The 12,472-nt window shown below is 41.5% G+C and overlaps 1 protein-coding gene across 1 annotated transcript in view; it reads right to left on the bottom strand.

The window, feature by feature from the left end:
- LOC126456808 (farnesol dehydrogenase-like) overlaps positions 1 to 11,786 on the bottom strand; it is a 53,716-nt gene extending 41,930 nt beyond the window's left edge. The window contains exons 1-2 of the mRNA XM_050092600.1: positions 11,628 to 11,786; positions 7,175 to 7,304 (exon numbers count right to left, since the gene is read on the bottom strand). Of these exons, the coding sequence (XP_049948557.1) occupies positions 7,175 to 7,304; positions 11,628 to 11,751 (254 nt within the window). The 5' untranslated portion in view covers positions 11,752 to 11,786. The remainder of the gene's footprint in view (positions 1 to 7,174; positions 7,305 to 11,627) is intronic.
- Positions 11,787 to 12,472: the final 686 nt, after the last annotated feature.

A 12,472-nucleotide genomic window follows, 5' to 3' on the forward strand; every position in this document is an offset into this window, starting at 1 on the left:
GGGTGGAATGTTGTAGGACGCCCCTCGATAGATCAGGGCTACTCTACACACAAGAAGCAGCTACATGGGTAGCACAGTACTTGTGGCGTGCACATGGTTTTTTTTTTAAAGATTAGGTTCCTCCCAACGGGAAACAAACAGCTGGCCTGAAAAACTACCAGTTCATGTCACTGATGTGGGTGTGCCAACTGTAAAAATTGTTAGTTCGCCTAAACAGGTCATTCCAAAGGATTTAAATATGCTTAATCTCATGTTAGCAAGATCCCCGAGTTAATCTCCGAAATAAACAGTAGCAATGCCAATATTGTATTAGGTACCGAAAGCTGGTTGAAGCCAGACATAAAAAGCAGTGAAATTGGACAATGTTTAGAAAGGATAGAACTGATGCTATGGGAGGTGGTGTGTTCATTGCAGTTAAAAGCTGTTTAAACGCAGTTGAGATCGATACTGGGTCGGACAGTAAAATAGTCTGGATAAAGCTGTCAATCAGACTAAGATCGACCTTTGTATTATGTTGTTTTTATAGACCAACAGCGTCCGCAACAAACGTCGCAGAACGTTTCAGGGAAAGTCTTGAGTACATAGTAAATATCCAAATTATCCATTAGTTATAGGTGGAGACTTTAATCTGGCATCCACTGACTTACACGTTTATCACAGGGGGCGGAAGCAAAGACTCGTGTGAGGTTATTCTAGGGGCGCTCTCAACATTCAACCTTGAGCAATTGGTTAGAAAACCAACTCGAGATGGGAACATATTAGATATCTTGGCGACAAACAGATCTGGTCTCTTTGAGGAAGTTAATCTAGAAGAAGGTATAGAAGCCACAACGACATTATGGTCGCTAATGTCAGTGAAAGTAGCAAAAACACCTAAGAAACAGCGTAGAGTTTTCTTGTTTGGGAAAGCAAATAAAAGCGTCATTAATGAATATCTTCATAGTCAGCTCCAAGCATTCACCGCGGGACACAAAGATATTGAGCATTTTTGGTCGGAATTTAAAGGTATTGTCCACCATGCGCTAGAGAAGTATGTGCCTAGCAGAAGTATAGGGGAGGGAAAGGATCCACCTTGGTACAACAAACATATCAGGAAGTTGCTGAGAAAGCATAAAATTATGCACAGTCGTTTTTAAACGTAGTCACCGCCCCGCTGACAAACAGAAATTATGCGAAATGGAAACAGCTGTCAGAAGGACAATGAGAGATTCTTTTAACGAATTTTAAAGCAATATTTTATCTGCAGATTCTAAATAAAACCCTAAATATTTTGGTCGTGAGTAAAATCTATGAACGCTGCAAATAATTCAATACCTTCTCTTGCTGACAGTATGGGTAATGTAACTGATGATGATAAACAGAAGACCGAAATTCTAAACCTAGCTTTCAAAAACTCGTGTACGGTAGAGGACTGCTGTACCATTCCTCCTTTCAATTATCGAACAAACGAAAGGATGTCTGACATAGAGTTTAGAGTATCTGGTTTTGTAAAACAGTTAAGATCCTTACACGCCACGAAGGCATCTGGCCCAGATGGTATCCCGGTAAGATTTTATGTTGACTAGGCTACAAATCCCCCCGTGAACCATGGACCTTGCCGTTTGTGGGGAGGCTCGCATGCCTCAGCGATGCAGATATAACCGTACCGTAGGTGCAACCACAACGGAGGGGTATCTGTTGAGAGGCCAGACAGACGCGTGGTTCCTGAAGAGGGGCAGCAGCCTTTTCAGTAGTTGCAGGGGCAACAGTCTGGATGATTGACCTGGCCTTGTAACACTAACCAAAACGGCCTTGCTGTGCTGGTACTGCGAACTGCTGAAAGCAAGGGGAAACTACAGCCATAATTTTTGCCGAGGGCATGTTTCTTTACTGTATGGTTAAACGATGATGGCGTCCTCTTGGGTAAAATATTCCAGAGGTAAAATAGTCCCTCATTCGGATCTCAGGGCGGAGATTACTCAGGGTGACGGTATCAGGAGAAAGAAAACGCGTTCTACGGGTCGGAGCGCGGAATGTCAGATCCCTTAATCGGGTAGGTAGATTAGAAAATTTGAAAAGGGAAATGGATAGGTTAAAGTTAGCTGTAGTGAGAATTAGTGAAGTTCGGTGGCGGGAGGAACAAGACATTTTGTATTTATAATCCTGTATTCGCCTGACCAAATCAAATAGGGGTAATGCAGGAGTAGGTTTAATAGTGAATAAAAAAATAGGAGTGCGAGTAAGCTACTACAAACAGCATAGTGAACGCATTATTGTGGCCAAGATAGACACGAAGTCCACGCCTACTACAGTAGTACAAGTTTATATGCCAACTAGCTCTGCAGATGAAGAAGAAATTGAAGAAATGTATGATGAAATTAAAGAAATTATTCAGATAGTGAAGGGAGACGAAAATGTATTAGTCATGTGTGACTGGAATTAGAGAGTAGGAAAAGAGAGAAAAGGAAACATAGTAGGTGATTATGGATTGGGGCTAAGAAATGAAAGAGTAAGCCGCCCTGGATTTTGCGCAGAGCATAAATCAATCATAGCTAACACATGGATCAAGAATCATGAAAGAAGGTTGTATACATGGAAGAACCCTGGAGATACTGGCAGATTTCAGATAGATTATATAATGGTAAGACAGAGATTTAGGAACCAGGTTTAAATTGTAAGACATTTCCAGGGGCAGATGTGGACTCTGACCACAATCTATTGGTTACGAACTGTAGATTATAACTGAAGAAACAGCAAAAAGGTGGAATTTTAAGGAGATGGGAAATGGATAAACTGACTAAACCAGAGGTTGTACAGAGTTTCAGGGCGAGCATAAGGGAACAATTGACGAGAATGGGGGAAAGAAATACAGTAGAAGAAGAATGGGTAGATCTGAGGGATGAAGTAGTGAAGGCAGCAGAGGATCAAGTAGGTAAAAAGACGAGGGCTAGTAGTACTCCTTGCGTAAGACAATAAATATTGAATTTAATTGATGAAAGGAGAAAATATAAAAATGCAGTAAATGAAGCAGAAAAAAAGGAATAAAAACGTCTCAAAAATGAGATCGACAGGAAGTGCAAAATGGCTAAGCAGGGATGTCTAGAGGACAAACGTAAGGATGCAGAGGCTTATCTCACTAGGGGTAAGATAGATACTGCCTACAGGAAAATTAAAGAGACCTTTGAGAACAGAGAACTATGTTTCCATCTGAGCTCTTCATATTCATGCAAGTGGTTCTAAGCAAAGAAGGGAAAGCAGAAAGGTGGAAGGAGCATATAGAGGGTCTACACAAGAACAATGTTCTTGAGCACAATATTATGGAAATGGAAGAGGATGTAGATGAAGATGAAATGGGAGATATGATACTGCATGAAGAGTTTGACAGAGCACTGAAAGACCTAAGTCGAAACAAGGCACCGGGAGTAGACAACATTCCATTAGAACTACTGACAGCCTTGGGAGAGCCAGTCCTGACAAAACTCTACCATCTGGTGAGCAAGATGTATGAGACAGGCGTAATACCCTCAGACTTCAAGAAGAATATAATAATTCCAGTCCCAAAGAAAGCAGGCGTTGACAGATGAATTAAACTGATAGTTCGGTAATTTTTACGTCACAGCTGAAAATACTAACGCGAATTATTTACAGACGAATGGAAAAACTGGTAGAAGCCGACCTCGGGGAGATCAGTTTGGATTCCGTAGAAATGTTGGAACACGTGAGGCAATACTGACCCTTCGACTTATCTTAGAAGAAAGATTAAGGAAAGGCAAACCTACGTTTCTAGCATTTGTAGACTTAAAGAAAGCTTTTGACAATGTTGACTGGAATACTCTCTTTCAAATTCTGAAGGTGGCAGGGGTAAAATACAGGGAGCGAAAGGCTATTTACCATTTATACAGAAAGCAGATGGCAGTTAGAAGAGTCGAGGGACATGAAAGGGAAGCAGTGGTTGGGAAAGGAGTGAGACAGGGTTGTAGCCTCTCCCCGATATTATTCAATCTGTATATTGAGCAAGCAGTGAAGGAAACAAAGTTTTTATTTCTTCTCCATGGATTTTAATACGTACTGCGAAATTTTCTTTTGAGGTTCGCCGATGACATTGCAATTCTGTCAGAGACAGCAAAGGACTTGGAAGAGCAGTTGAACGGAATGGACAGTGTCTTGAAAGGAGGATATAAGATGAACATCAACAAAAGCAAAACGAGGATAATGGAATGCAGTCGAATTAAGTCGGGTGATGCTGAGGGGATTAGATTAGGAAATGAGAGGCTTAAAGTAGTAAAGGAGTTTTGCTATTTGGGGAGCAAAATAACTGATGATGGTCGAAGTAGAGAGGATATAAAATGTAGACTGGCAAAGGCAAGGAAAGCATTTCTGAAGAAGAAAAATTTGTTAACATCGAGTGTAGATTTAAGTGTCAGGAAGTCGTTTCTGAAAGTATTTGTATGGAGTGTAGCCATGTAAGGAAGTGAAATGTGGACGATAAATAGTTTAGACAAGAAGAGAATAGAAGCTTTCGAAATGTGGTGCTACAGAAGAATGCTGAAGATTAGATGGGTAGACCACATAACTAATGGGGAGGTATTGAATAGAATTGGGGAGAAGAGGAGCTTGTGGCACAACTTGACTAGAAGATGGTTGGTAGGACATATTCTGAGACATCGAGGGATCACCAATTTAGTATTGGAGGGCAGCGTGGAGGGTAAAATTCGTAGAGGGAGACCAAGATATGAATACACTAAGCAGATTCAGAGGGATGTAGGCTGCAGTACGTACTGGTGGATGAAGAAACTTTGCTCAGGATAGAGTAACATGGAGAGCTGCATCAAACCAGTCTCGGGACTGAAGACCACAACAACAACAACAAGAACAACATGCTACAAATATAGCACCATTCTTATCCATCATCTATCAGAGATCATTGGAACAGCAGAAAGTTCGACGGGAGTGGAAGAAGGCCCAGGTCATAGCAATCTATAAAAAGGGTAGAAATTCGCATTCACATAATTAGTGACCAATTTCACTGACATCAATTTGTGGTAGAATCTTGGAACATATTTTGTGTTCAGACATAATGACCTTTCTAGACTCTGAGTAGCTCATCTGCAGAAACCAGCACGGTTTTAGGAAACAGCGGTCATGGAAGACACAGCTGGCCCTCTTTGTGCATGATATACAACAAGCATCAACCTGTGAGCCGGTCTCTAGAGCCATATTTATCGACTTTCGAAAGGCGTTCGACTCAGTTCCGCACTGTCGCTTGCTACAAAACGTCCGTGCTTACTGTCTATACGATGACATATGCGGTTGGATAGAAAGTTTTCTAACAGACAGGGAGCAATATGCCGTCCTGAACGTGGTGACTTCAACAGAAACAAGCGTAACTTAAGGTGTGGCACATGGCAGCGTAATAGGTCAGCTGTTTTTACGACTTACATAAACGATATGGTTGATGGTATTGACTGCGGCATTAGACTGTTTGCCGATTATGCTGTAGTCTGCAGGAAAGTAGTATCACACGAAAGTTGTGAACACATCAACGAGGATATGCAGAAAATAAATGCGTGGTGTAATGACTGGCAGTAATCTCTCAATATAAGTAAGTGTAACCTACTGCGTATAACAAGGCGAAAACCCCCATTAATGTACGAGTACAAAATCAATGTCCAGTCTTTGGAAGCGGTAACGTCCGTCAGGTATCTGTGTGTGATTATTCGAAATGATCACAAATGTAATGATCAGATTATACAAGTAACAGGCAAGGCGAACTCTAGATTGCGGTTTATTGGCATAATCCTGAAGTGTTGTAGTCCTTCAACAAAGGAAACAGCTTTCAATACTTTAGTTCGTTCAGTCTTGGAATATTGTTCGTCTGTATGGGACCCTTACCAGTTGGGTCTGATTCACGAGATTGAGAAGGTCCAAAGAAGAGCGGCAAGATTCGTGACTGGTACATTTAGCCATTGCGAGAGCGTTAGAAATCTCATAGAAAGTTTGAAGTGGGACACACCTGCAGAAAGACGGGCGCACTAAACGGAAGAAGCTGCTCACTAAATTCCGAAATCCGATCTTCACCTACGATGTAGAGCATATATTATTACCACCAACTTTCAAATCGCGCAATGATCACCATTCAAAGATAAGGGAAATAACAGCTCGTACTGAGGCGTACAGACAGTCGTTTTCCCCTCCCGCGATCCACGAGTGTAACAGAGGGGGGAAATATGACTTTGGCGGAGGGCACAATTCGCGCCACACACCGCTTGATGGCTAGCGGAGTATAGACGTAGATGTAGATAATACATTTGTGTAGCTATTTCAGTAGGCTCCCACCACTGTGCCGAAACACCATTTTTACTGGATCACAGTTAAAAAATCTTTTCTGCTTTCCTTAATATTTGTATTAGAAATGAGTACAGTAACCGCAAAAACGTAACCTGAGAATTTAGTTAAAAAGGATCCGAGTAAAGTAGCGCAGAGGTGTTGTGTGTGTGTGTGTGTGTGTGTGTGTGTGTGTGTGTGTGTGTGTGTGTGTGAACAATAGGTTCTTGCAGTGGGATTAAAAGAATAATTTAATCACGCTGCAGACATATATTACAAAAACACATAAAATAGCGGAACTCTAGCTCGACATTGCGCAGTTCTCAAAACGGAAGGAGGAGAAAAAAAAAAAGGAGCGTGTTCAGTGACTTGAACAGCCAAGCACACTCCAGAATAAGATACATAACATTCCCGGGTGTTACATTGAGGCGATTCACTTATATGCACTTCTTGCGTAAAGACAGCTGAGAATCATTTTGCGAAGACGGCAGTTCCCGCGAGGAAACAGCTGAGGATACCCGTGCAGGTTGAGATCACGTGACCTGAACTGAATTGACTTGACGTGACGGACAGCGTGAATACACCACGACGTGACGGTGCCGCAACGGCCAGTGCGAATGGCCTTTTAAATTCGCGCACCCGCTGGCTTCTGTGCGAAAAACACTTGCAGCTTTGGCGCCACCTGATGAGCGGGGCAAAACGTCACCAACTCACGGCAAAACGTCTCACTATGATTTGTTGAGACGTAGAAACCGGTCGTGATACTATTTGTGTGAGCGGAGGCTGAGAAATACTACAAACGAAGTCCAATGTTGGTGTCGTGAAGTAATGTTGTTTGTTCACAGTTGTGTAAAAATCAGCGTTCTCGTACCTGCCTATGTGCACAATGAAGCCGTCGTCGACGCCTCTGCTCAGCATGTCCTGCACGGCCTCCCTGGTGCAGATGCTCAGACCCAGCACGTTCACGTCCAGCGTCTTTTTTATTTCCGACGTTGGAGTAGCTGTTGGCAGTGTAAATAGTGAAATCGAAACTGCATCAAAAGAATCCTTAAAAACACGCATGCGAACATATTTACAGTTTAGGGTCGCAGAAACTTTTTCGAAAAGCTTAAGTACCAGCAAGATTGCAATAACCACCGTAATGAGACCTTCAGATGCTTAGAAAATCCAACAAATTTTCTTACCATTTTCACCCCACAAAAAGCCACGGATTCCAAGACGACCATGCGCAACAAATTGCTGAAATTTGAACGATATATTCCTCAGATTCAGTTCTCGAACAACCTCGAAAATTTTTCTTGATATCATTATCCGTTTCCGAGGTATCCTACCTGAACAAGTAAAATACGCACGTAAATTTCGGTGTGCGGCGAAAGATAGTTTGTAGAGTGATGCGGCACAGAGAAATATGCTGTAAAGTGTTTCTGCCATGTTAAGAGGAGTTCTGAAGCAGATGCAAACTTTTTGTGTGCATAAAATTTGGTTTTAGGTGCTAAATTTGTTTTGCGTTTTTTTTTTTTTTCAATTTCACGTAAGTAAACAATCAAACTTTTACTATCCTATGAAGTTCTTTTCGTATGAGTGACACGCCCTGCTGTGGGAGGGAAAAGAAAAATGCTGCTATTGTGGCACAAAAAAGGAATATGCTCCGTTAAATAGACAGAACGGGGCTGTTGGTACGTTACTTTCCTCAGCACTTTCAAAACATTTCCCAAAAATTTTGGCATTCGAACATACTCGCGCTTGTTTATGCTGAGAGAAGACATTGGCGGTGGGAAAGAAAATTTGGCGGTAGTGATTGTTGTATTGAAAGAACGAAGGAGATGATGGGAATGTGAGATATAGAGAGAGACAGTGGCAGTGGAGCACAGTTGACCGTGATAGAAAAACGCTGCCAAAAGAGTGAAAGAGACAGTGCAGTGGACGAGGAATGGAGAGACAGAGAAAGTGGAAGTCGGTGACAGCCAGTGATGATGAAAGAGTCTTTAACAGTGACCTAGTGAAAGAGAGCCGTCCGTGGTGGCCGAGCGGTTCTAGGTGCTACAGTCTGGAACCGTGCGACCGCTACGGTCGCAGGTTCGAATCCTGCCTCGGGCATGGATATGTGTGATATCCTTAGGTTAGTTAGGTTTAAGTAGTTCTACTTTCTAGGGGACTGATGACCTCAGAAGTTAAGTCCCATAGTGCTCAGAGCAGTGACGGTGAAAAGAGGTAGCGGCAGTGAGAAGGATGATTGAGGAAGTCTCCTTACTGCTCTCTGTTACTGTCACTGTCTTCCTTCTGCCCTGCCAGTACTGTCATTATCTCGTTGTGTCTCTCTGACACAATTAGTTGGTCTGAAAGAGTGAGAGAGAATGGGCAACCGGGAGTGGATGGATATGACTGTCTCACACTCACTAGCCCATCGCTGTACATCAATTACAGTTCGGGTTTCTTGCAAGGGTATCAGATTAGTTCCTTTTTAAAAACCGTGTGCCATAATTTGTGGGAATTTTTAAAGGTGCTGAGGAAGGTGGAATGAGATAGCTGATAATCACTTTTGAGCCATAGTCTTTTAAACAAGGGCATATTCGTCTTTTGTGCTCCGATAGGAGCATTTTGCCCCCGATAATTTACGGTCACAACTTCCGATATAGGTTTTCTCTACTTGTGATTTCCAGTCGAGCTACATCCCGTTCACATTTTTTATTGTCAGGATGGCACAAACACTTTCTTTCCCGGACGAAACTTACGAGTTTCTCACAGTCCATATTTCGTGTATTAAGACAACAATCTGTGAAATTCGGCCGACGTCCTAAGTCCACACCTTTGCGCGATGAAGTCGGTTGTATTGTGACCTCACGTATTGGTTTACTGACTAGAAAAGATTGGCGTGTTGCGGCCGATGTCGGTCATTGGTGGAATCCACCGATGTCGGTGCCACTGTGCATCAGACTAATTGTCTTAGGCTGTGGTCAGAGGTTGTCGACTCATTATTGGCAGCTGCTTGGAAGAGGTACAAGCAGCGCAGCCGCTCACGAACGAGGCCACTGTCACACTGGTAGTGAAAGATAAATCAGCGCACTGGGTCTACGACCGAAGCTTACATCACTTCTATTGTCTCTTACAGAGAAGCTAAGAGTATCTCCGTCACACTCTTAACAGATTGTTAAGAAGTGGCACCTCATTTTGAGCTCACTAGCAAAACCAAATGATTGAGCTGAAAAGAGATTTAAATGTTCCTCCTATTTGGTTTTCATCTCTGTCAGACAACTTTGAGCATGCGATAACCTACACGTTGTAAGACGTGTATATTTCTATTGTCTATTGTCAAACCACAATTTATGAAAGATGTTTATATTTTATTAATAGGTTTAAGTAGGAATAATTAATATATGTCATGTTGGAAATAATTGTGGTAGCAGGAAATGTCTGCACCAAAGTTTTGTTGGCAAGAGACCGCACGTAGATATAATTTTAAAAAGGGCGGGAGAGACAGCGTATGGATACATTTTAAGAAAAGGGCCGGAAAGACCGCGCACTGATACATTTTGTAATGGTAGCAGGGACTGTCTGCAACAGAAAGCATTGTTGGTGGGAGAGACCGCACTTTAGCGTTCGTAGGAAGTCAGTAGTAAGTGAGAAGTGAAGCGAGTCGGTAGCAGGTCTGAAGCGAGAGGTTAAGAGTAGCGGTGTCCCTGCCAGCCACAAGCTATGATTTACAAGAGATTATAAACGGATGTACAGAGACATAAGCTAACTATTGTCATAAGAGGAACTAATATTATGTAACTTTTTTTTTTTTTTTTTTTTTTTTTTTTTTTTTTTTGAGAAACTCAATACTGCTGAAGGTACGTTTGCGCAATGCTAGTTGTAAGATTATTGTAAGAAATAAGTCCCATTTGAACGTTTGTAAAATCATTTCATTAAGAATATAATTAATTTTTGCCAGAAATATTGCATTTCTGGTTATAATCCATCCAAAAAACCATCAACGTAAAACTTTAATTAATTTAACTATGAATTACGTAACTTCAGTCAAACGTTTTCTTGACAACAATAAAATTTTGCAAAGAATAACGTCAGGTTTGCTATTAAAGAATAATGTCAGCTTTGGTAATAAATACAGCCACTTATTATGAAAGCCCACCAGCAGCTAATAGAGTATAGTAAAACAGTAAGTATATTCATGTCGCAGTTCGATGTAGCAGTCAGATGGCGATCCAGTAACAGTAAAAAAGGTAAGGAACAGTTTTGGGTTATTGCAGGTAACGACTGAGGGCCATGACGACGACACATTCTATGTTTCGTCGAAATAATCAGAAAATCACTTTCAATAAGCAGCAATTAAATTTGTATGCGAAGATTAAGAAAGAGAATAAATTTCAAAGGGAAGATTTCATTTGTTATTATTAAGCAAGAGATAGAAATCCTAAGTGAAAGTTTCATAGGTTATTGTAGAAGGGAAGGTTGAGTAACAAAAGAGATATAGAGAAGACGGGAAGGTTTCGGCGTCCTCCGATTTCCGTAACATCTGAGTTTTCTTTTTATTATTATCGGCTTTCGGGACCAGCCCATACACTCATCTCAAAAGTGGAATGTCAATTATGACGACACGAACGTAACGACGACACAACACACAGTCCCAGAGCAGTGAAAATTTCCAACATGGCTGGTAATTGAACCCAGGCGCCTTCGCTCGGCAATCCGCCACGATGACGACGCAGCTACCGGGATGGACAACTGAGTAGTGAATTGGTAAGTTACAAAAAAATTCAGCCTAACTTAAACGGGGTGGTCAGGAAGAGTCTGAAAAGCTTGCAATGTTGTCGCAGGGCGGGCTGTGCTGCGAATAAAATTGTTAAAATAAAAAGTCGATACGTTGCGCCGTTTCCCAATAAAATAGTATTGAAGTCAGCAAGCAAGGTCGCTGCGCGCGGAAATTTAAGTAGCCTGCCAGGGACAGTATTGCGAAACGTGTTCTTCGTTTGGTTTCCTCAAACCAAACAAACGAAGCTTTTACTCACCCAGCTTAAATTTATCCGTACCGAAAAATGCACATTTTAAATGGTAATGACCATTGCAACAAGTGGTAACTCATGGATCCACAGGTATGTGTGCATTCCCGCATTTTAGCGGGTGAAATTGTCTGAATTTGCGTGTCCAACGACCTGATTAGCTAATGTCAGTGCCAATTAAATCGGAAACGGCGCAACATATCAAATTTGTTTAACAACTCTTTCTCAGCACAACCTAACCTGCAACACCCTTACAAACTTTTCAAGCTGTTTCTGACCATCGCATATATCTACTTCGTATACTAATAGACAGTATTAGTCACTTACAAGTCAAGAGAGGATTGCGGAATAATCCCGCGCTGTTGATGAGAATGTCGACGCCTCCCAGGTTATCAGAAATCCATTTGAATACAGTAAGTAGGCTTTCCTCGTCAGTGACATCTCCATACATTGGATGCAGTTGGCTGGTGGAATTTTTCAGTTGCCATTCCTAGGGAAAGAGAAACATATTGCTGTTACTATGAGAAGATTTATTCTTAAGAAACGTCTAAAAATTGAGACAATGAGTGCTTGAGTGCCTGTAACAGTACGACTGTAGACCACGAAAATGTACTGTACAATTTACTTTTCGACTGTAGCTAGCACAGTGAGCGTGGTAGAGAAGATAAGAGAGCAAAAACGCAGTTGGCGACATAGCAGTTTGAGCGCAGTCTATATTGCGCCACGCACACAACGTACAAAGGTCGCGATAAAATAGGGCCGAATATTGAATGAAATGCGGAATGTCTATATTTAATGTTCAAGAGAACAAATTTAGTAACTCGACCTGACTGAAATGTACATATTGTGCAGAAGCATCGGGACCCGAAAATTAGAAAAGGATGGAAACTATTGATTGAGTGACATACGCATTAAAGAAAACAGTTTTATTTTCAAGAAACGTTCACATCTCAGCAAATTACAATTGCGTTTTCCATAGAACAATTGCTTTCATCGTTGAAAATCCCATTAGAACATGTACTACGCCGAAAAATGGCAATTACCCAAACCAACGGTTGCTAAGTACTATTAAATTTCAGTTAAAACAATTATTGATCGAACAGAAAATACGTTGTGTAATTTAAATTCAGACAAACACAGCACTATTCACAACAATCATTAGGTAACGTAAC

The sequence above is a fragment of the Schistocerca serialis genome, chromosome 2 (assembly GCF_023864345.2).
Source record: "Schistocerca serialis cubense isolate TAMUIC-IGC-003099 chromosome 2, iqSchSeri2.2, whole genome shotgun sequence".
Classification (NCBI taxonomy): domain Eukaryota; kingdom Metazoa; phylum Arthropoda; class Insecta; order Orthoptera; family Acrididae; genus Schistocerca; species Schistocerca serialis.